At 47.1% G+C, this 25,144-nt stretch overlaps 2 protein-coding genes across 3 annotated transcripts in view; both read right to left on the reverse strand.

Annotated features, from left to right (window-relative positions):
* ROPN1L (rhophilin associated tail protein 1 like) overlaps positions 1–14,479 on the reverse strand; it is a 32,306-nt gene extending 17,827 nt beyond the window's left edge. For both annotated transcript variants that reach the window (XM_006061947.3, XR_006546635.2), the window contains exons 1-4: positions 14,360–14,479; positions 13,870–14,043; positions 7,255–7,378; positions 5,920–6,081 (exon numbers count right to left, since the gene is read on the reverse strand). In XM_006061947.3, coding sequence (XP_006062009.2) covers positions 5,920–6,081; positions 7,255–7,378; positions 13,870–14,000 — 417 coding nt within the window. In that variant the 5' untranslated portion in view covers positions 14,001–14,043; positions 14,360–14,479. The remainder of the gene's footprint in view (positions 1–5,919; positions 6,082–7,254; positions 7,379–13,869; positions 14,044–14,359) is intronic.
* Positions 14,480–19,660: 5,181 nt separating this feature from the next.
* The window catches only part of MARCHF6 (membrane associated ring-CH-type finger 6), an 81,656-nt gene continuing 76,172 nt past the window's right edge, over positions 19,661–25,144 (reverse strand). The window contains exon 26 of the mRNA XM_025270709.2: positions 19,661–23,329. Coding sequence (XP_025126494.1) covers positions 23,239–23,329 — 91 coding nt within the window. The 3' untranslated portion in view covers positions 19,661–23,238. The remainder of the gene's footprint in view (positions 23,330–25,144) is intronic.

Genomic DNA, 25,144 nt, shown 5'->3' on the forward strand with positions numbered 1-25,144 from the left:
GGCCGGGTCACTCGCCCAGGTGAGCCAGCTGGGACGGGAATCCAGCAGTCGGCATCCTGAGCCCAGCCCTGACCAGCACATCCCACCTCTGGGCTGGCTCGGGGAGCAAGTGGCAGGGGGTGACACACACCGGCCAGGGGTGAGCCTGGACCACGGGCGCACACTGCCCCCCGCCCCCGCCAGCTGCTGGGACTCGGGGTGTCTGCAAACCACCACCGTCCACCCCCACCCCGACCGACGGCCCCCACTGAGACGGGATGCTGGGGCTGAGCGGACAACCCCACAGTCCTGATGTTCGCCCAGCTCTGGGGGCGAGGGGATGCTCTAGTTAGAAACAATGGTGGCGTTCATTTATTCATTTCTGCAGGGATCACCGCACGCACCATCTCCCTGAAAGACCATCCCCAGAGAGGACTGGGTGAACAGAGAGTTGTGTATTTTACAGGTTCCCTGCTTGAAATGTCTCAGAGACTAGTCGCTCTGTTAGATCCTGCTGTTTGAGCCCACACACCGGATGACAGTCATCGAGGCGGGGCTGGGGGCCTACAGCAGAGCTGAGGGGTGGAGGAAGCTGGCAAGGAGCCAGAGCAGACGCTCTTCTTCATGACTGCTGCTCCAGCGCTTCCGAGGAAGAGGTATTTTAGGGGGAAAAGAAAAATGCATCCAAACACGCTGGCCTCACTTCCCCCGCAAAGATGCGATGACATTACCAGTGCTAACATTTCCGACGCAAAGACTCACAGCAGTTTTTATGTCCACAAGGACTCATTAGGCAACGTGCTTGGCTTGGGAACTCTGTTCCCTACAATAGCTCTCTCACCCTAAGGGTCGTGGGTCCTAAGGCTACTTGCTTGCCAGCTACAAGGACCCATCTCCTGGGCAGCGGCCCCACTAACCCGCTGCTCGTTATTCTCTGGCTGGTGGTTGGTCCAGGAGGTGGCGGCTGCAGTGTTGCCAGCCCAGCGTGCACGCCTGAAAGTGTCAGTTGCTCAGTCGTGTCCGACTCTTTGTGACCCCGGGGACCATAGCCCTCCAGGCTTCTCTGTCCATGAGATTCTCCAGGCAAGGATATTGGAGTGAGCTGCCAGTTCCCTCCTCCAGAGGATCTTCCCGACCCAGGGATCAAACCTGCGTCTCTAACATCTTCTGCGTTGGCAGGTGGATTCTTTACCCTCTGAGCCACCAGGGAAGCCCATGCATGCCGAAGCCTCATCTCAGATGCAAGTGGAGACACAGAAGAGACCTGGCCTCCCAAGCACATGCAGCGCTGGTCCTGTGGGTCCCTCCAGTCTCTGCGTTGCAGCTGCTCTCCTGACGACACCTCGATCCACCTCATCGCCCCCACTGGGTCCCTTTTAGCTGCAGGGAATGAACAGTATGGACCACACTCTGCCTGACCTTTTGAACAGTCAGGACACGGTGGGGGGCACTCGCTCCCGCCCTGCGGCCAGAGCTCCGGGGGGACACCCGACTCAATGTCGGGCAGCGGCACTGACCCCCAAGTCTCATTTTTAAAGAAGCGCCCCCCACCCCGTTTCACTTCCTTTCCTCACAAGCTTCCTCATTTACAGCGTGGGCCTGGGGCTCGTGGCTGGTGCCACGTTCTCGGATGTGAGTGAAGCCAGTGCCTCGGGCTGGAGGGACAGAGGGGCCAGCACGCCCAGCAACTGCTGACCCCACCACCCCCGGCCCCACAGAGCGGACGCTCAACCGGGGTGCAGTGGGCAGGGGCAGCTGTCTCCTAGCTGGGAGGCAGTTGGTACCTGAGCCTGCGGCCTGAGGCTCACAGGTGAGCATCTCCGGATGGGCTCCGGAGGCCCTGCTGGGAACCTGAACCAGGGGAGAGCACAGCCTGGAGGGGACCAGATGGGTGCTCAGAGACACCAGAGCCCACGGGCGGCCCGCAGCTGGGCGGGACGGGGGTCTGAGGCCTCCAGGGTGAATGCTGTTGGCAGGCTGGCACACAGTGTTTTAGGGAGTGGATCACCTTAGGACAGGGCTTTCCTGGGGGCTCAGACAGTAAAGCATCTGCCTGCAACATGGGAGACCCGGGTTCAATCCCTGGGTTGGAAAGATCCCCTGGAGAAGCACTCCAGAAGTCTCACCAGGAGAATTCCATGGATGGAGGAGCCTGGTGGGCTACAGTCCATGGGGTCGCAAAGAGTCAGACATGACTGAGCAACTTCACTTTCTTTCTTCTTTTCACTTTAAGGGTATAAAATGGTACCGAAGGGAAGGCCGAGGAATTGTCACTCTCGGGGGCGTGTCCCAACTGATGGGCAGCACACTGCCTGGGCTACAGAGTCATCACAGGGGTCCCTCCACCCACCGTGTTCACCAGGAGCGGCGGCTCCGGAGCCTGTGGTCTGAGTTCAAATCCCACCCAGCCGCCTCCCCCTGCCCTCCGCTCCACTCAGCCCTCCAGCCCACGGGTTCCGATATCAGGGTTTTCCTCAGAGGGCTGCTTGGAGGATTAAAGAGAAAACAGACAAGGGCTCCAAACATTCCCACACCTGGTGAGAACACTGGAGACGATGGCCATCCATAAGCAGTACGTCCAGATGACACACGTATATTTTCAGCTGTACACACGGAGGGACACTCCCATGAATGAGGAAGTTCAAAAGCTTTTCAAAGATGAACCAGAGATGGGGGAGTAGTTTGCCATTGCACTTTTCTCAGTCCTATGTGGGGCAGCTGGGAAGGTGGATTTGGTCCACAACTGTTTTGCTATTGTTGTTCAGTCTCTCAGTTGTGTCTGACTCTTTGTGACCCCATGGACTGCAGGACGCTAGGCCTCCCTGTCCATCATCTCCCAGAGCCTACTCAAACTCATGTCTATCAGATCGGTGATGCCATCCAACCATCTCATTCTCTGTTGCCCCCATCTCCTGTCTTCAATCCTTCCCAGCATCAGAGTCTTTTCCAGTGAGTCAGTTCTTTACATCAGATGGCCAAGTATTGGAGTTTCAGCTTCAGCATCAGTCCTTCCAACGAATATTCAGGACTGATTTCCTTTAGGATGGACTTCTTTGGTCTCCTTGCTGTCCAAGGGACTCTTAAGAGTCTTTTCCAACACCGCAAGTTTGAAAGTTTGAAAGTTTGAAAGCATCAATTCTCAGTCTTCCTTATGGTCCACTTTCAACTTTTTCATATTATAAAAAAGATCTCCATACTTAAAAAAAACAGATGAAAAATGTTCATCCACCTCTTAGGACATTGATGGGACAGCAGACACGTAAGCTGAAGGTCACAACGCAGACTTGTTGTCATCTCACCCAGCGATCATGCACCTTGGGAGACAGGCCCTCTGCCCACGGCCGAGGTTCCTGGGGCAGAGCCCCCTGATGCTCTTGCTCCCATGCCCTGCCCCCAGTTGCATCTGAAGCTTGCACTCGAGAACCAGAGCAGCACTTGGGCCTCAGAGGATATACCAGATGTCTCCCATGGGGTGTTGAGATCCCCGGCACTCAGCAAAGCCCACACCAAGCTGCAATCGACAGACATCCATGGAAGGAATGAGACATATGGCTTGGAAATCTCAGAGAAGGTTCCAGTCTTTGCAGAGGACTCAACCCACCCAACTAGGGAGACTCCAAAGAGATCCTGAAAAGCCACAAGCCAAGAGACACCGCAGGTGGAGCAGCCGGAGTTGCTGCGTCACAGCGAGGCAGAGTGACCAGATTCCAGCTTCATGGCAGTCCTGCATGCGCAGAAGTGGACCGCAGTGATCCACGAGGAATTCCTCCTTCTCATCCCGCTTCAGTTCTTCACTGGCTCCTTTCTGAACGTTTCCTTCTTCTAAGCATAAAGACAAGGGCTAAGGTGCCAATCTGCCTGAAGAGCCATCTCCCGGAAATCACAGCGCCAGGCTTTTGGGACGTCTCCAAGCTGTCCCACCAACACAGGCATCGGTGGGTCAACAGAGCACATGTCCCCTTGGGGCTGGCCCATCACGGCCCCCGTGGAACCACAGCTAGCCCTGCCCTGGGTTTTTTTTGGGGGGGAAGGCCAGGACGGAGAGGGCACCCCAGGCTCTGAACTCTGCCTGGCAGAGGAGCAGGGGACTTTTGCACCTGAACCCCCTCCCCAGGGTCGGCTTCCCGCAGAGAAATAGGAGAGAGTCAACGGCCCACAGCAAAGACTCAGGGCCCAGGCGGCTTAGTCAGGGGCCAGTGCCGGACCCCCACGGGCTGACGGGCTGAGCGACACGTTAAGGGAAGAAGAGAGAAGCGAGTGTGCTCTTTCCCTGTCACTTGCCCAGACTTCAGTCCGGAAGGGAAGCTCCATCCTTAACAAATGTCTCCATCTAGCGTCACGCCTCACACACGGCTAAGAGGCCTCCTCTTGCAAAACATGAGCTGGTCTGGTTTGAAATCTACCGCCCGATTCTCCTGATTTGGGAGAGAACACTTACAAAGATGGATTCCCCCAAAGATGAAATATTCTGATTTCCCATCTTTATAAAAATCTAAGCCTCATAAACCAAGTTTAGAGGAATAAACCATCAAATCAAATATTAGGTATTCATTTTGTGTTATTAAAATCTCCCTTTCCCGGAGCTCCGGATGAACAAAGCCACATAAAAGTCCCTCCAGTAACTAAATGCATCTTTGTCCTTCTCAGTGACACCCTGCTGTGATTCTCCTCAGTGGCCTCAGAGCCCAGAGACAGGTGGCAACTGGGTCTGGGTTGTCCAGCCCAGGGCTGGCGGGAAACACCACCTGTGGGCATGGACACCACAAAAGGGAGCAGCCAGCCTGACTCCTGACTTTTCTGGGGTTTCCAAGTTTCTCACTGGGGCCATGAACAGAGTGGTAAAGTGCACAATATTCGCAGAGCAGGCACTACACAGCAGAGGGGGGTGAATGAACCACAGTGTCTATAGCCAGGCAGATGAAAAAAGAGAAATCGAATTTGGAATCAAAGAAAAGTTCCAGAAGATGAGTGACAACATAAAGCTAAAACCAGCTAAAATTAAATCGAGAATCTCTTGGGGGTCCATATGCGCTCAACGGGAAGCAGGAGCTCAGGGCAGCCAAGACTTGACAAGGAGGGCAGTGCAGGGATAGGATGGAAGATTAGCTGCAGGCACTTAGCTGTCAGTGGTCCTGTGAGGTAGTGTCAGACGAAGTACTTCTAAAGAGTTAAAATGGAATCAAGGAGGCTTGTGCGGGGACCCAAGATGAGGGTGCCCCGTGAAGCAAGGACTAAGGAGTAGCCAGGTATGTGCTCTGGGGTCCAAAGACTGAAGGGACGGGGTTGCATGCCTGGTCTCGGCGGTAAAGGGAGCTGGCTCTCTTCTCAGTGCTTTTCTTCACACACTGAAAGTGGACTTGACCCCTGTGTCTCACATGGCGACTCAAATTCTAGAGCTGAAGACAGGCTCTAGATTTCCAGCCCTTCCCCACCAAACCCACTGCCCTTCTCAGTTCACAGACTGGAGGCATGTCTGTGTCTTCGGTCCTAAACCCATATGGGTTATACTTCTTAACATCAGCAAGATATCTGCTTTAAGTAACTAATAATAGATTTTAACTAAAATAGAAGATAATTTTATTACTTTTTGCACAGGAGGGAAACCTATCAATTTGTCAAATGATGTATAGTTTAATAAAAGTCATTGATGCATTCTCTTCTAAACACTAAACACATTTTCACAGTATCTACATGTTTTATCTACTGTTAACATCTTTTACGTTGAGGCACTCATAAGTATTTAACTTCTGTAAGTTAAATAACTACAAGCCTAAAATATAATAAGCATCTGAAAAAAATTGCCTAAGACAAAATGACTAAAGTCATGAGAGTTACTAATGTGATTGAGAGTGTTCTTACAGTTACTGAAACACCTAAATTATTTGGATGGCAGGCCCATGATCACTCAGAATTATTAATAGGCTATTTGTAGGTACGTACCCCACCAAGCATGCTGCATCCAAGTGCTAAAAATTTTATCCACTCGATTTTGTCTTCGCAAGGATCCAGCTGCAGGAGAGCTCTGAATTTTTCTACAGGCAGGCACAAATTTTTCCATTTCTGCTCAAGATCTGCTAAGTCCACATATTCCTTGTGGCTACACTATTTGGAAAACACAGCATGACATAACCGATGTTGAGTTGAGGACCCAAGAAATCACATAATGCTTGCGAAGACTTAGAGTACCTATCCCCGTTCAAAGATGAACTCTGAATTCACTACACCGTTAGCCCACCGCTAGGGGAGGGGAGGGGGGTTGGGTTGTGTGTGTGCCGTGGGAGCTGGGGTACATGAGCAGGGAAGCGGAGGGCGGGGTGGTACTGGGAACTAGAGACTGGCAACAAGTTACCTCTTGAGAGAAAAAAGGACTGTGAAGCGAACATGGCATAATGTTACGACTTAATGAAATGAGCACACGGACGTGAGGAGACTGATTGTCTACTGTCTGTCTGCAACACTTCACAACACAAATAAACTTCAACAGACCAAATGAAATCCAACTCTGCATCATGCTGACAGTTAAACGGGAGAAATTTTAACCCAGAAAATAAATGTATTCCTTCTACTATTTTAAGACAACTTGATGAAAAATAGGTGACTTCTGTGATCTGCTAGCAGTATTCTGCGTGGAAGAGCTTTGAGCAATTTTCTCGTGTCTTTCCCCAGACTACCTCTCCCTTTCTGTGGTTATTCGCTTTCCCTTAAGCGAGAAAGCCATGGGAGAATCCCATGTGTAGACGTCAGCACCCTGGTCAGGAACACATAATGGGGACAAGCCACTTTAAAACTCAGGGCTCTACCACTGATCTCAGTTTTGGCAATACGGCCGGATCATTCAGATAAAACACACTTTCTATGAACTCTGCAAGTGAGCTGGTGGGTCTCGAGGGCTTTCAGGAGGGCTGGAAACCAGATACCCCTTCAGATGAAGAAGGTGGCAGCTTATCATGTTTAGCATAGTTTTTATAAACTCATATTTCAAAAAGGATCTTGCAAGCCCCATGTCTGAAATTCCATATTTTCAAACCTTTCTTTTTGGTCCAACAGGCTCTTGCATCTTAATGCAAGTACTTAAAAAAAAGAAAGTGTATGTCTATATAATTGTGAACAGTGATCTTGGGTTCTTTAAACCAGAGGAAGGTCACTGAATTCAAGATTCCCTCCTTGAGTAAACTTCAAAGGTTCCCTGCAGGGGACACAGGGCTGTGGATAGATGACCATGGAGGTCTTGCAGCTTTATCTCAAGCTCAGCTGACTGATCAGAGACTCTGATACCTGCTTATGCAAAACTTTAAGGAGTCCTTGAGTCAGGCCTGTGTCTGTTTTCTGAGTGGCCATGGGCATTTCGATTCTGTCCTTCACAGGCAGTGGATCTCCTCTTGACAAAGCTGAAAAATACCTGAAACAACAACAGACATCTCTGAAGCTTCATCGACACATGCTGTTGTTGTTCAATCGCTCAGTCGTGTCCGACTCTTTGCAACCACATGAACTGTAGCCCTCCAGGCTCCTCTGTCCGTGGGATTCTCCAGGCAAGAATACTGGGGTGGATTGCCACTTCCTTCTCCAGCGGATCTTCCCAACCCAGGGATTGAACCCACATCTCCTGCACTGACAGGCGGATTCATCGACACACAAGCAGCCCTCAAATTCAGGCACTTTCATCACCGACCCCAGAGGGAGGCCGTGACGAGGGAGGACCGGGCGGGGACCCCTGGCCTGGGCTCCCCTCTTGGCTTCTCCACTCAGCTCTTGGACTTCACCTTCTCCTGTGCCTCAGTTTCCCTGTCTGCACAATAGGGACAATGGCAGCTCCAGACTCAGGGACCCCCCGGCTGGCACGCCTGGGGGTCTCCAATAACATGCGCTACTTTTATCAACCAAACACCCATCCAGCGCCAGAGACGCTGCCAGAGGAGGTGGAGGTCAGGGCCCCATATGAACTCAAGTGCAAGGTTGCGTGCAAGGTCATGCCACTTGGACAGTTGCAGACTTGACCCTGCCGCTTTTTGAGGGGCAGGATTTCAAGCATCTCTGCCTATTCAGGTCTGAGAAACCCCCTGGAGCAGGGAAGTCACCTGATTGGCTTAGTCAGGTGCCGACATTCCCTACCCTTCACTTTTCCTGCTTGGTACTTTTTTTTCCCCTTAATTGTTCCTTTCTGGGACGTGGATATGGCTGCTAATCCTGGGAACAAGCAGGGCACGGAGAGAGTTTGGGGCAACAACTCAGGAAGGGGTGCACATCGAGTTTCTTGCGGGAGGGGGAGGGGTGCCACGTGGGGTCTCTGCAAAACTCTCCCCCTGGGGCACGTGTCAGTGGGGACCGGCTCCTGAAACAATGCCACTTGCTGCCCACATCACTCTCCCATCATCAAAGAAATGATATGCCCAGGAAAATAAAACACCAAACCATCCAGGGTCACAGGAATAATATAAAAGATACGAAAAACTGTGGTTACCCAAGGGGAAATGTGGAGAGAAGGGATAAACTGGGAGACTGACATACACCCACTACTACATAAAAATATACATAACAAGGACCTACTGTATAGCACAGGGACTCTACTCAGTATTCTCTAAGAACCTATAGGGGTAAAGGGTGCTTCCCAGGTAGCTCAGATGATAAAGAATCTGCCTGCAATGCAGAAGACCTGGATTCGATCCCTGGGTTGGGAAGATCCTCTGGAGAAGGGAATGGCTACCCACAACAGCATTCTTGCCTGGAAAATTCCATGGACAGAGAAACCTAGCAGGCTATATAGTCCATGGGTCACAAAGAATTGGACACAATTAAGTGACTAATCAGAGAAGGCAATGGCACCCCACTCCAGTACTCCTGCCTGGAAAATCCCATGGATGGAGGAGCCTGGTGGGCTGCAGTCCATGGGGTCGCGACTGAGCGACTTCACTTTCACTTTTCACTTTTCACTTTCATGCATTGGAGAAGGAAATGGCAACCCACTCCAGTGTTCTTGCCTGGAGAATCCCAGGGACAGCGGAGCCTGGTGGGCTGCCGTCTATGGGATTGCACAGAGTCAGACACAACCGAAGCAACTTAGCAGCAGCAGCAGAGCGACTAATACAAACACATACCTACATATGGGTAAAGAATCTTAAAAAAAATGGATATATATAACTGAATCACTTTTCTATACACTCAAAACTAAAAAAGCACTGTAAATAAACTCTACTCCAATAAAAATTTTTAGATATGTGAATAATTAGAAACATCTCAGAACATGTAACAAAGTGTAGGTAAATAGACATTCAACAGACTGAAAGGAATTTTATATCTCACACCCTTTTCTCTCTCCACCCCTCAAATTCAATTTTGTTTTCATGCTTTTAGGACAAATACAGTCATATTTTGTTAACTTGATAGTTTGAGGGAAAGTTAAGAGGCAGGCAGCTGCGAGTTAGACAAATGTAGATCCGAAAACCTAAAGGGCCAGGCTGGGGGAAGGGTGCTTCATGTGACCATGTTAATCCTAATTGGGGTTTTCATCTATTGTCACCCTGCTTATTTAACTTATATGCAGAGTACATCATGAAAAATGCTGGGCTGGATGAAGCACAAGCTGGAATCAAGACTGTAGCGAGAAATATCAATAGCCTCAGATATACAAATGACACCACCCTTATGGCAGAAGACGAAGAAGAACTAAAGAGCCTCTTGATGAAAGCGAAAAAAGAGTGAAAAAGTTGGCTTAAAACTCAACATTCAAAAAACTAAGATCATGGCATCTGGTCCTGTTACTTCATGACAAATAGATGGGGAAACAATGGAAACAGTGACAGACTCCATTTTGGGGGGCTCCAAAATCACTGTGGATGGTGACTGCAGCCAAGAAATTAAAAGACACTTGCTCCTTGGAAGAAAAGCTATGACCAACCTAGACAGCATATTAAAAATCATCAGTTTGCTGACAAAGGTCTGTATAGTCAAAGCTACGGGTTTTCCAATGGTCATGTACGGATGAGAGAGTTGGACCATAAAGAAGGCTGAGTGCCAAAGAATTGATGCTTTTGAATTGTGGTTCTGGAGAAGACTCTTGAGAGTCCTTGGACTGTAAGGAGATCCAACAAGTCCATCCTAAAGGAGATCAGTCCTGGGTATTCATTGGAAGGACTGATGCTGAAGCGGAAACACCAATACTTTGGCCACCTGATGCAAAGAGCTGACTCATTGGAAAATACCCTGATGCTGGGAAAGATTGAAGGTAGGAGGAGAAGCGGGCGACAGAGCATGAGATGGTTGGATGGCATCACTGACTTGATAGACATGAGTTTGAGCAAGCTCTGGGAATTGGTGATGGATACGGAGGCCTAGCGTGCTGCAGTCCATGGGGTCGCAAAGATTCAGGCACGACTGAGTGACTGAACAACAACAACCCGGACTATTCCTCATCAGCCATCAGAGCAGGCCCCAGGCTCGGGGCAGCCTCTAGAGCAGTGCCCCCTCCCCAAGAAGGCACGGGCAGTGCCTGGAGGCCCCGTTGGTTTTCACAGCCGGGGCTGACTGGTATTACTGGCACCTGGTGGGTGCAGGCAAACAGGCTGCTAAGGACGTACAGTGCACAGGACAGCCTCACACTCCCCCAGGGAGCTTTTGGTGACGGCAGCGAAGAAATTAAAAGATGCTTGCTCCTTGGAAGAAAAGCTATGACCAACCTAGACAGTGTATTAAAAAGCATCATTTTGCTGACAAAGGTTTGTATAGTCAAAGCGTCATCAGAGCCAGGGTGGTGGAGGCCTGCTTGAGTGGCCAGGCCAATTTATGTCACATGCACAGAAGGCGCACGTGAGCAAAAGCCTTTAGGGCTCAATGACATAATAAGGTGCAGCCAATGGGCTGCGGAGTCACAGCAGAGGCTGGGAGCCAGGCTGGCCCACCTTTGCCTCCTGACAACCTCGTCTGACAAGAACCGTCCCATGAGTGCTTGCTAGAGCCTTCCGCAGCAGTCACTTCCACGCGCATCCTGGCTCCCTGCTTGGTTTCTCGTCGTCTTTCCTTCCTATCGTGGTCCTTGTGTCATAGGCTATTTCCTCTCCTGCCTTGTCTTAACCCCAATTGCTACAAAATCCTTCAAAGACCACTGTACGTTCTCCTGAACAATATCTCTGCCTAACACATTCTGTTCTGAGTGAGCAGAGACACGTGAACAATGCCTGCTTTTTCTCCTCAACTCCAAAATTGTTCTTAAAAACGAAATTAGTGGCATGGAACATTCAGAAGGTTCTTGATTAAGCCTTTTCAATTAAAGTGAAGCTTAAAAGCGCTGCCTCTAAAGTGTTACCAAATATAACATTCCAAGAAGAAAAAAAAAAGATTAAATCTTGGAAGGTTTGGTAAAGTATGAATAAACTCTTTTGAAACAGCTATATCTTTTATTTAGGCTTGAATAATGGTTAAAACCGGAGAAGGCAATGGCACCTCACTCCAGTACTTTTGCCTGGAAAATCCCATGGACGGAGGAGCCTGGTAGGCTGCAGTCCATGCGGTCGCTAGATTCGGACACGACTGAGCAACTTCACTTTTACTTTTCACTTTCATGTATTAGAGAAGGAAATGGCAACCCACTCCAGTGTTCTTGCCATGAGAATCCCAGGGACGGGGGAGCCTGGTGGGCTGCCATCTATGGGGTCACACAGAGTCGGACACGACTGAAGCGACTTAGCACCAGCAGTAGCAGTAATAGTTAAAACCAGAGTCCACAGACTTCCCTGGTGGCCCAAGGGATGGGAATCTGCCTGCCGATGCAGGAGACACGGGTTCAGTTCTGGGTCCGGGAAGATCCCACATGCCACAGAGCAACTAAGCCCATGCACCACAACTACTGAGCCCATACTCTACAGCCCAAGAGCCGCAACTACTGAGCCCAAATGCTGCAGCTACTGAAGCCTGTGAGCCCTAGCGTCTGTGCTCTGCAATGAGAGGCCACCACAGTGAGAAGCCTGAGCACAGCAACTAGAGAGTAACCTCAGCTCTCCACAACCAGGGAAAGCCAGTGTACAGCAACAAAGACTCAGCATAACTAAAAAGAAAAAAACAGATAAAATGAATTATTAAAAAACAACCCAAGAGACCATGATTTTGGGCAAGAACCTTGAGAGAGTCTTTCAGAAGCATTTGTCAGAGGTAAAGTACTGGTTAACCAGCAGCCTCGTCTGGTAGGTGCAGTGAGGCTAAAAAGATACCCTGGCCCTGATCCCGGAAGCTGCAGATCTTATTTTACATGGCAACAGGGAGTTTGCAAATACATGCTCAAGGTTTCTCATGTATTTGAGAGAGGATTTTGAGCTGGGAACACCATCCAGGACTATCTGGATGGTTCCTAAATGCAATCACACGTGTTCCTAGAGGAGGGAGGCAGAGGTACATGTGAGAACGCCACAGTGCTGGCGATGGAGGAAGGACCCAGGAGCCCAACAACACAAGGAATGCAGCTCCAGAAGCTGGAAAAGGCAAGGGGAGGGGTCGGATTCTCCCTAGAGTCTCCAGAGAGAGCAAGTGAAGGTGAAAGGTGCTCAGTCGTGTCCGACTCTGTGACCCCATGGACTATACAGTCCATGGAATTCTCCAGGACAGAATACTGGAGTGGGTAACTCTTCCCTTCTCCAGGAGATCTTTCCGACAACCCAGGGATCGAACCCAGGTCTCCCACAGTGCAGGCGGATTCTTTAACAGCTGAGAGCAAAGCCCCGGCAATATCCTGAGTGAAGCCTGGTGAAACTGATTTTGGACTTTTGGCTTCCAGAACTGTGAGAACAGAGATGTTTGTTGTTTTAAGCCATCACATTTGGTGGTTATCTGTTACAGCCGTCCTAGTAATAATTCACTTTGGTCATACAATTTATAGAGAAATTCAGCAAAATTTGACACTCTCATTACTAAAAAAAAAAAAAATTAAGTTAAATTTCTACTGATTCTTGTGACCACAGATTTGAGTTTCTGAGTCTGAGTCTGTTTACTGCAAAAGGACAAAGAGCTTTCCTGTAAAAGCATCAGGATTTATTTTAATGATTCTAAAGTCTGCTGGGGCAAAGAATCCTCCTACCAATGTAGGGGACGCAAGAGACTTGGGTTTGCTCTCTGGGTAGAGATCTCTGCCTGGAGAAGAAACGGCAACCCACCCCAGTATTCTTCCTGGAAAATTCCACGGACAGAGGACCCTGGTGGGCTACAGTCCAGAGAGTCACAAAGAGTCGGACACAACTGAGCAGGGCTGAGTGCGTGCACACACACACACACACACACACACACACACACACACACACAAAAGGTCTGTTGACTTGTGACTTTAAAAGTATTGATAATCTGTTCCTGGAAATGGTTAGAATGTTTGCTGCAATAAACTGTCAAGTCTCTTGTGCTGTGAACTACTACGGACAGTTTAACCTTACTGAATTCTTGGGATGTTTACTCTAACTGGAGCCAGTCCCTCTGGTTCCAACAAACTCAACAAGTACCTAATCCTGGAGGATTCTCTGATGACAAGAAACATAAGCGTAAGATTTCTGTTTGTAAAATCATTTCACAAGTAAAATAAAGGGACTGTGACAGTTTGACATTTATAACACAATGCAAAAACTTTTTACCCCGTGTTATTCAGTCTACCTGCATAAACACCACTCTCTAAGAATGCAGGTGTCACTACTTCCTAGATAAATGGGCATTGTGCAGTAATTTCTGGTCTCATGGTCAATAATGCATGATGTTTCCTAGACAGATTCCTGGCAGGTGTAGATGCCACCGATGCTAAGTTCTATCGGTACTCAGTCTGTGTCCTGAGGGTTGGACCACTGGTCCAGGTATGAGGGTTCACTAGGCACGATTGGACATGCCGACAAGCCGGCTTTTGCAGGTGCTGTCCCAAGGACGGCTTACCCCGCGGACCACTGGAGCACGTCGGCGGGCTGGGTGCGGATCGCAGCCTTGGTGAACTGCTTCAGGATGTCCGGCAGTTCAGGGGGGATGTGGATCTGCTGCGCGCAGAACATCGTGTCGGGAAGCGGCATCGCTCTCCGCAGACCAGAACCAAGCTGGAAGAACCAAGGTGTGCTGCCGGGGGAAAGGGGGAGAGGAAGGGCGAATCGGTCAGCCTGGGGCGCGCGGGAGACGCGCCTGCCAAGGGGCTCCGGGGCCGGGGTCCCAGGTCCCGAGTTTAGAGCCTGGCCGGGGCCGGTGGTCTGGGGGTGTGGGCGTGGTCCTGGATTCGGAATCAGGTCGGGGTCCCGGATTTAAATTGGGCCAGGCCAGGCCGTCCGTGTCTCCCTGGGTTTGGAGTGGGGCGAGGACGGGGGCGGGGGGTCTCGGGTTTGGAGGCGGGCCAAGGGTCCGGATTCCCGAGGCGCGGGCGGCGGAGAAGGGATCTTACCGCTTCTCCGCAGGCTCCTCTGAAAATGAGGGCCAACCGCCCTTCCTAATTGTCTCGCAGCGGTAACCAGGCAACCGAGACGCGCGCGTGGGCTCCGCCCCTCTGGCATCGCGCAGGCGCATACGCCTCGAGCCAAGATTGGCCGCGTGTGCTGGGCTGGCCTTGGGTGTCGGCGCAGCGATGTGCTTGCGCAGTCTGGCTTCGGCGCCCGGTTTGCATAAACGGGTAGTTTACAGATGCACGAGCGGAACATTTCAATTAAAATAAGAAGACGTTTGGATCGATTTCCCACTACCAACTGTGAGCGGCGAAATCGAAAAAGGCCCTCCTTTCCTTTGCACTGGCTCGGTGAAGCTTTGGAACGAGATGCCTCTTGGCCTCCGTGGAAGGAAGCCGTTGAGGTCCTGGGAGCTGACATGTTCCCGCGGCCCGAGCGGGAACCTGGCCCCTGCGCCCCGGGACACGCGTCCCTGGCCGTTTGTCCAGCACGTGTCTGACCTCCACGCCTTCGCACGCGCTGTTCCCGGTGGCCCGGACCCAGTCGGCACCCTCGGTAAACTCATTCTACAGATAACGGTTTAAAAGTCACTTTAGAGAGTGGCAGTTTCCAGCCGAAAGATTTTAACTTGTTTTCCTAAGTAAGATGGTGGGGTTGAGCCGATCGAATTGGGTCTGGGCGAAAATAAGTTACTTTTTTTTTTTCCCGATACGATAGCTTTGGGGTCCCAGGGTAGGAGAAACTGTTCCATTCTGGTGGATGCTGACTAGGGTGGCATACAAGGTGTGAAGCCTAGTTTCCGGGTCTCCTGGCTGGCTGCTGCAAGGTGCCCTTAACACCCACACTAGAAAAAACAGGCCTGAGACCGACCTCTCCTTTCCCGCCTCCAGGCACGAAGCTGCTGGTGCTGCTGCTGCTAAGTCGCTTCAGTCGTGTCCGACTCTGTGTGACCCCATAGACGGAAGCCTACCAGGCTCCTCCGTCCATGGGATTTTCCAGGCAAGAGTACTGGAGTGGGGTGCCATTGCCTTCTCCGGGCACGAAGATGAAGAACTGCTAAATCAATAGACTGAACTATATCCAGGAGGGGCCACCGACAAGCCCTCCTTCCTTCCCTAGAGGCATCAGGCCCCAAACACAACTCCTCGACTGGGCAACTTAAAATGAAGCCTATCTGACAAGTGAAGACACACGATTCGAAATTCAGAGCACTTGCAAAACTGAAAATAGGCACTATTTAAGGTTATGGGAAAACAAGGAATTTCATACACTGAGAGAGCGAAGTGTTAATGGGGCAATGTGGCACTTTAAATATGTTTGATGATTAGCAGTCTTCTAGGAATTTATCCTACAGAAATACTAATAAAGTAATATGGACAAAAATGTTTACTGTAGCATGTAATAAAATGAGTTAACTCAGAAAACTTAAATCATAATCTTATTCACACAATGGAATACAATACAGCTATAAATTTTTCAATGGGACAGCTACTAATGTACTGAGATAAAAAGATGTTCAGTAATATGAAGTGAAAGAAGCACGCCACAGAGCTGCCCAGGGCTCATGCCACCTGACACAGGTGTTGATAAAAGTACCTATGGACACATGCTTACACAGAGTCTGGAACAAACACCAAACTACCGACAAGTGCTTGCCTCTGGAGGATGGTTTTCAGGTTTTATTTTAACCATATATACATTATTTTGATTCTGATCCATTCATTTACTTAACAATATTCACTAGATGCCCAATATGGCCCAGTCCTGAAATACAGTAAAAAAAAAAAAAAGTAAAATGAAAGTCGCTCAGTTGTGTCCCCATGGACTGTACCCCACCAGGCTCCTCTGTCCACGGGATTCTTCAGGCAAGAATACTGGAGTGGGTAGCCATTCCCTTCTCCAGGGGATCTTCCCAACCCAGGGATTGATTAATCTGGGACTAATCTACTGCATTATAGGCAGATTCTCTACCATCTGAGCCACCAGGGAAGCTGTGTAGTAATCCCCAAATAGTTTTGGGTTTTTTTTTTAATCTCTGGAGCTTATATTCAAGTGAGGAAAAACATGGCAAGTACAAATGAGATAAGTAACCTGTACAATATTACTAAAGATGAAAGAGAAAAAAACTGGAGACAGGAGTGCTCCAGTAGCTACAATTTTAGATGCGACTCCCTAAAACAGACATTTTAGTGTAGAAATGAGGTTGGGGAAAGCTTGGATATTAATGTATGGCCAACAGCAAGTGCAAAGGTCCTGTGGTCTGACCTGGAGAAGGGGAGGCTGCCTGGGGCTCGGTAAACACAACGGGTGGGGGTGAGGGTGTGAGCCTGTGAGAAGTTCTCTTCTGATTGCGTCTGTCTTCTAGCTGAAAGAGGAAAAAACATCAGCCAAAAGTCTGGAAGGAGGAGGAGGTGCTTTAAAGAAAGAGAATGTATGAAATGGTCCACTGGCGAGCATGTATGAACATACTAATCTTTAAAGCAGAACTGTAACTAACATGCAGCAAACTGCACTTGTTAAATCCTGACATGCCAAACCAGAACTCCTTCAAGACAGCAAACATCCACCACACACTCGCTTCCTCCCTGCCCCATTTTTCATGCACCTTTGAAACCCCTCAAATCCTTCCTTGCCAAACCCCACTCCCACTGATCTACTTACAGATTTCTGTAGGCTACATTTTCTAGAATTCTATATAAATGAAAGCATACATTTTTTGTCTTTCACTCAACATAAGCATTTTGAGGTGTATCAGTGTTGTATACACCGATAGTGAATTGCTTTTTGTTGCTGAGCAATATTCATTATATGAATAATCATTTATCCACTTACCTATTGATGGGCATGTGGGTTGTTGCCAGCTTTGGGTTATTACAAATAAAGCTACTATGAACATTCATGTAGAACTCTTCATACGGACTTTATCTTTTGGCAAATAACTAGGAGGGTTAAGTATATGTTTTAAGAACTGCGCAGCTATTTTCCAACGTGGTTGTACCATTTTACATTCCCTCCAGCAGAGTATGAGTTCCAGTTCCTCCACCTCATCAGGATGTGGGATGGTGTTTTTTAGTAATAGGTTAGGTATGTAGTGGTGTCTCACTGTGGCTTTAATTTGCACTGTTGTTGTTGAGTAGCTCAGTTATGTCTGACTTTTTGCAGACCCCACGGATTGCAGCATGCCAGGCTTCCCTGTCCTCCACTATCTCCCAGGGTTTGCTCATGTCCATTGAGTCCGTGATACTATCTAATCATACACTTTACTTATGGCTAATTCTGTTGAACATCTTCTCATGTGCTGACTTGTCATCTATGTAGCCTCTCTGCTGCTGCCAAGTCGCTTCAGTCGTGTCTGACTGTGTGTGACCCCACAGGCAGAAGCCTACCAGGCTCCCCCGTCCCTGGGATTCTTCAGGCAAGAACACTGGAGTGAGTTGCCATTTCCTTCTCCAATGCATGAAAGTGAAAAGTGAAAGTGAAGTTGCTCAGTCGTGTCTGACTCTTAGCGACCCCATGGACTGCAACCTACCAGGCTCCTCCATCCATGGGATTTTCCAGGCAAGAGTACTGATATAGACTCTCTAGTTAAGTATTAATTTTGCCCATTTTTAAAATACACAAATAGATTTTACTGCTGAGTTGAGAGACTTTACTCCAAATGCACTTCATCAGAAATGTTTTGCAAATATTTTCTGCCACTCCATGACTTGTCTTCTTGTCCTCTAAACAGTGTATTTCAAAGAGCGGATAAAGCCCAATTCATCAAATTTTTCTTCCAGGGATTGTGCTTTTGGGGTTGTAACCAAAGGCTGAAGTTTCCCCTTTGTCTTCTAAAAGTTACAGTTTAGGGTTTTACATTTAGGACTGTAATCACTGAAAGTTACTTTTTGCAAATGTTGAGACATGGATCAATTTTTAATCTTGTATCTGGATGTCCAATTACTCTAGCACCATCTGTTCACTGTTGCACCTTCGTCAAAAACCAGACCACGTGTGTAGGTCTGTTTCTGGACTCATGTTCCATCACACATTGGATTTGTGCAGCTAGAAGAAGGGACTGATCATTTTAAGCAAAGAACCAATGAGTGAATGAATGGGGCTCCCAGGTATGAAGCATCTTGTCCTAAAGTTACAGAACAAACATGGAGGAGCAGAAAGGCTGGGGCCCTGTTACATATATATGTAAAGGAAGAAATTTCAAAAAGATGCTGCTTAAACAACGCACAATGGGTTACTAGGTGCTGACATACGGACAGTTGTGGTGCCGCGTGGGTCTGCGCAGAAGCCGACCGCACGAGGCTGTAGAGGAGTTGTGGGTGTGTGGGAGCAGGGGTGCTATGTTCACGCGACAGTAATGATGTAGTCAACTCGTCACAGACTTCCCCAGGTGCGTCCTTGCTCTGTGTTCCTCCTGGCGTTTTACTCATACCTGTAATAGAACCTTTTGCTCATTTTTTCCTGTTCTTTTCCATTCTAACTGGGCTCCTTGAAGGTAGATCCCATACTTCATTCTGCTATGGTACTAAGGACAGTGCTGGAAACAAGACAGACACCACAGTAAATGAGGGTGGCGGTGGGGTGAGTGTTACCTCCGCAGACCCTTATGGCACTTGTGATGTGGGTTCCGTTTCAACAAGAGTGGCTGCAAGTCGCACAGTGGAGGGGAGGGAACTGATGACCACTTACTGAGATTCAGCGCACAACATCCTCTGCTGTGAAATTTCAACTTCACAGCTTATACATACCCTGTGGGTCAAACAGCATTTCACCTACCACTACTGCATATAAAATAGATACACTTGATTTTTTTTAAAAAAAATCATAGAAAAAAATAAAACAAAACTGAACCTAGGAAAAAAGGAATTTTGTCACAAAGGGCACTTTAGTAACCCTCACTGCGGTCCTTTCCTTTTTCTCCAATACACATGATCAGTATGTGGGGTGGACTTGACTGGCTTCATTCCATCCAGATCTCCACTAAGAGCCCACCTGGGGAAGCTTCATGCTGGGACCTTGCAATGAAGGCTCGGAGCTGGGCTTCACTATTCCTGGTGAGGATGGTCTGTAATCACAGTGGAGGGAGAGGCAAGGAGGGAGGGAGGGTGTACCTTCTGCAACTGTACTTTTAAACTCACCCTTAAAACAGAATGGAGGGGCTATAATCATATGTAATTTGAGTTTTCTCTTCCATAATTATTATATTTTTAACGGTCTGGATTATCTGCCTCTGCCAAATAATAATGCACATTTCTGTAATTCTGAAGCAACCATGCCACAAAGCAAAAATAAACGAACCAAAAAGCTAGACTACAACTAACATTTTTATTCAATTTTGTTCTCTCAACTCAGAAGGCAACAAAGGACCACATTAAAAAAGGGAGCACTTTATGTACACATAAAGTTGGTCTGTGTATCTGTGTTTAGTAGAAAACTGACATCCCAACTACATAAATGTTCTATTTATTGAGCTTCTACAACAGTCATTTCTAGGCCCTATGGTCATTACATTTCATTTAAGGTACTAATTTCATGACTACAAAATGAAGCACTCATACAAAACAGATGGGAATGAAAACAGATGTATCCTATCTTCATGTTGCATTAAATGCCCAAGATATTGTTGGGGATCATCTGAAAGAAGCCCTTATTTACTCATGATGGCTATTTTTAAAAAAATGACAGAGGGCAGTAATGGACTGAAAGGAAAAATATCTGACTGCAGGGCACGTTCATGAAGACGACACAACGAAGTTCGAGAATCTTCACAAGTCAGGCTTCTCCTAGTACTTCTGTGCTAAGACATTTGTTTTCTTCTTGAAGGCGACTGAACAGGTAACATTCTTAAGGAGTACTTTAAACATAATCATTTAATTTTACAATATAAAAAATTTATCACAGTAAGAGAGCTTAAAATATTCAGTCCTGAAAATGAGAATAAGTAGCTCACTTGAACATTTTAAAAATGCCAATGTTCTTACACTGGTGCAACATTCTTCAGAGTAAGTAAATGAGTGAGCAAGGGTGTGTGTGTTTTAAAAAGTCATTAATTCATCCTAAATTCAAGAATTACAGTTTAATAGCATTTTGCCAATACAGAAAGGACATACCATCTAGGAGCAAATCATCTGAGAAAAAGTTATTCTCTAGTACTTGAATAAGGGAAAGAAAAAACACAAGACAAGAATCCACAGTAATAACAGTTATATTAAATGTTGAAATAAAAATTACTTTTCATTTACATCTGGAATTGAGATGTCCAATCTCCACTGTTTTTCCAGAGAACTAACAGGAAAAAAAAATCACCTAAAAACATGGAGCTTTTTTAAGGCTAGCTATACACAAACTTCACATTGGCATTTTTTTCTTCAGCTTTCATCTCAACTATTAGTACTTAATAGTAGTTTAAAAATCAAACATCATTTGCTAATAATGAACAACTGAACACTTCCTACTGTGACCATTTGATAACTGGTCATGTAAAACTAACCCCAAATGTTGATTTGTCTTCAATTTATAAACAGGAAAAGTAAAGCAAAAAGGTCTTTCCTAATGAACTTCCTTGAAGACAGTTTTAGCCCAATGTAAAATGATGCAGAACTAGACTATTTTTTAAAAAAAAATTCTACATGAAGAAGGGTAGCAATACTAGCACTTTCTGAACTAGAAGTTTAAACATTTATAATACTATTAGTTAATAATAAAATCTTGATGCTACCCAAGTAAATAGTATGCCAGCAAATGCTTTCTTCATGAAAGTATTCACCTCACTGAAAACAACAGGACCAAGCACAAATGAAACCCAGGGGAGACCTTAAATAAGAGAAGACAAAGGGATCTGCCAGTGAGATGAAGGGTAACTTTTTGGCCATTCTTTTTTTCCTTTTTTTTTTTTTTTTTGTACAAAATATCTGATAAGATTCATTTAAAATTTTGTAGAGTAACAATTTTTATCTATTGTGGTATCTGTCTAGAGTTCTTTCTGGCAAAACAGATAAGTGTGTTCCAATAACTTTGTATCAAGATCTACAAATTCTCTGAAAAATTTAAAAAGAAACAAAATTAACATAATCAAAGTTATATGCCCAATTTGATCATATTTTTTCCCCAAAGAGAACAATTTATATAGACATATACCATAACAAGTGGCATTATGTTTAAAAAAATGCTCCTCATTTTTACAGTAGGACTAAATTTCTAAGTGAAGGTAGGGCTAGCAAAGACCTTATTTCAAACATGAGAAAGGGCCACTACAAAGTGTGGAAACTGTAACACTGAGTCCTATGTCAAGCTTTTTCTTTTTTTGATACTGATGTTTTAAAGTTTTCACTTACAACTTCAGGAAAAATGGCTGAAATATGAAACAATCAGAACCTGGTGCTTTTGATTTTGGTAGCTTATGTTTGGCTGACTCTCATACTTTAAAAATCCTTGGATTTAAGCCTATAGGTTTTAATACTATATGGGAACTCTTTTATGGTTTCTTAAGACCTTTGCTGATCATTTTCTCTGAGAACCTAAGTTATCATTCATAAAACAAACACTCCCCTTACAATATACCATCACCATCAAACACTGGGATCACGGGCCCGACCATTCTCTCTCTCCACCTCTCACTTGAAGCTTTGGTTATACGGGAAAACCAAGTCTCTAAGTGCTCTGCCTTCTGAGATTTTACAGCACGCTTCCAATAAAATACACTCTGCACTCCTATGTTAAAAGGCCAGCATGGCCAGCTTCCTCCTGGTCAAATAAAATCAAGCTGGTTTTACTGACAGTTTTATTCTGTAAACAAAAAGCTTCAGAAACTTTGGAGAAAAGCACTGGCCCTAATCCTCACCCAGGGACGTGCTCGCCAGTGGGACCTGGGGCTCCAGCCAGTCTCCTCTAATCTAAGCCCACAATCTAATGCTGTCAACCTAAGACCACAAACCCTGGCTACACTGGACAGACATTCAGTATGTCCTTATTCCAGGAAGATGTAGGATCACTGGTGATGTTATTTTCTTAAGATTTATGATCTTTACTGACTCCTGGCCACTGCTGCCAAAAGGACAGCTGTGTGTGGGAAAGCAGAATTGGGGGACCTGAGGAAAAACTTTTGGACTTTTGTTTTTCCTCTTAAGTGTAGACATGCCCCTAACAAGCACAAAACCCCAACTCCCGATGCTGATCACTAGGAATATTAAATTATCAAAATTAAAAATAATTTCCTCACCTAGCACAAGATACTATACAATATTACAAACACAGACATATGAAAAAAAATCAGGCAGTAGAAAATGTACAACAGCTTTGGTGTTATACAAAATAACTTCCAAAAACGACTGACAGTGAAGCACAAGTTCATGTTTTCTTACCACAGACACTCCACTGTTGATTTCTACTTGTTTCCTTTTACGTTCTTGGTAAGGTCTGAACAGCCAAGACACACAGAACGCACAGTTCACTTAAAAAGAACTGCCAGGAACACCAGGACATTGTGCTCCAAAAGACGTCATTAAAAAGTCTGCCTCTGCACTACAGCTCTGTGGCACATTTCCTGTCAAGATCACAGCAGGTCCAAAATAAAGTGACAACTAGATTTAATAAATTAATATACATTTTGTTTAAAGATGTACAATGCACATTCTGTTTAATCCAGGGCTCTAGGGTATCCAGGAACTTCTATTTACACATGTACAGACCTCGGACAGCAGTGATGTCAGAAGATGCAAGGGCAGCAGGGTCTCGCTGCTGCTCGCTGAGTGCTGAGCACACAAGTCAAAGACACCTAACTTAAAAACAACGCTGAGAGATCACTGGGGAAATCTCCAGAGAGAGAAGTCCACAAAAAAGGACACGTGAAGGCAAGGGGAAGGCCAAGGTAGTGGAGACAACCACTTTATTCTTGGGACGACTGTGGAGGTGGTGGTGATGTGCCTTGTTTGCCGGATTTCCGTTCATAGTTCACGAGGCGCTGGCCCACAAGGTACCTGGGTTGTAAAAACAGGTTGGTTACTCTCTTCTGTCATCTTCCTTACTAAACATCCTTCCTCGGGGTAGCCAGTGATACATTTTTTAAAATGTAAATCAGATCACTTCACTCCCTATTAGAACCCTTCAATACTTAGGGAGGTAGAATGGGGGGTCTAGAATGACCATGAGCACAAAAGCAGGCATTTCATAGCAAGCCATGTGGCTTATGGGAGACAGAGACTCACAGGTCAGTGGCCTCAGATGCTGTGCGCGATGGAGAATACGCTCTGGTCCACAGGCCAGGGGCCCTCAGAAACTGAGCCCTGGAGGCCAGAGGTAGGTAAGGTCAAGTAAACTTACTCAGGGGATTTATGTCTTACAGAGCATACAGATCATATTTTACAAAACAGGTAAGTGGACAGATCTGAAGAAATGGACTGGAAATACCACCGGGAAGCTGGGTAGGGAGGAGAGTCAAACTCTGAAGAGCTCTAGCTCTGAAGAAAAGGAGAAATCAAAAGGCAAAGTTTTCAAGGAGGTCCAACGGAGAAGTGTGTGTGCAAGGGACTTGACAGAAGGTAGGAGTTTATGGTCCAAGAAAGAAGACTAACTGTCCGTAACCTGTGCGATGTGGTGTAAGGGAGGTGACGCCAGATGGAGCAGGGCTGCAGAGATGGAAATGGAAGTTCCTGCGGTTGGAGTGACGAGGCTGGAGTCCTGTACCAGGGACGGCGTCCCCGTAAAAACTGCAGGAGCTGGGGAGGAGGAGCAGGAACGCGCCTCTCCTGGAGGCTGACCCCATGAGAAGAATGGGTGCAAAGCTGATGGCAACAAGCTGGGCCAGGGGTCGGGAACAAGTGCACCCACTTGGAGTCAGCAACAGAGATCCAGAAGTGTCCAGCAGGATTTGACATGATGGTGTGAGCATGGGAGAGGGGAGCCAGCTGGTGACAGGGTGCTGGGCACTGCTGCAGCCAACAGCAAGCACACAAAAGCCCGAGGAACGGAGGCCTGGCATGTGCTGAGGACTCAGCACTCAGCAGCTTTTCTTTTTCACCATGATTTTCTCCACCCTGACCTTCATCTATCACTCTTCTGCCAACACATATGCCGCACAAGGTGCTCTGGCAGTTTATGCCAAGGAGCTTATTAAAAACATTCCACTAATCCTACAGCTTCTTTGTCATGAGCTCACTGTTTAAGCCCTTTCTTTTTGTCGTCCTGATCTTCTTTCTGAAGGTAACCATTCTTTATCCCACTGTTCCCCAACCAAACAGTGTTTTTTCAAACTGTGAGGATTTTGTAAATGTTTTAGACAGTGCCAACCTAGTAATACCTGACATAATCCATAGGGCACTACCTGACACACACCTGAAGTTCAAACCATATCAAGATACCAAGCACAGAGAGAAAAGCAAAGTAAACATGCCCAGGACCCAAAAAGTAGGGGCAGAAAAAGAAGCCTCTGAGCCCACAGGCAGTCCTGGTACCCTCGCCCCCCCCCACACAGAGGCACGCTCGGCGCTTCCCAGGGATCAAGCCCTGAGAGATATACACTGTGAACAGGATGTGGCCTCCGTGGTGCCTGCACAGAGAGATGGAGGGGAAAGAAAACAGAGTGCGCTGGGCTGCGGGCAGCTCCCGAGGGCGTGTCTCCCGTGTGTTACTGCAGTATTACTGCACTGCCGACAGGGGAGGTGAGACAACCTGACTTTCAGCACTGAATCATGCTGAAATCGTGACAAGCCCCTCCCCATTCTTTCATGGTTGACAGAACTTACACTCTGACTCCCTAAGAGGTCTAGTGTTTACATCATCAGTAAGTGATTTGG

The sequence above is a fragment of the Bubalus bubalis genome, chromosome 19 (assembly GCF_019923935.1).
Source record: "Bubalus bubalis isolate 160015118507 breed Murrah chromosome 19, NDDB_SH_1, whole genome shotgun sequence".
Taxonomy (NCBI): Eukaryota; Metazoa; Chordata; class Mammalia; order Artiodactyla; family Bovidae; genus Bubalus; species Bubalus bubalis.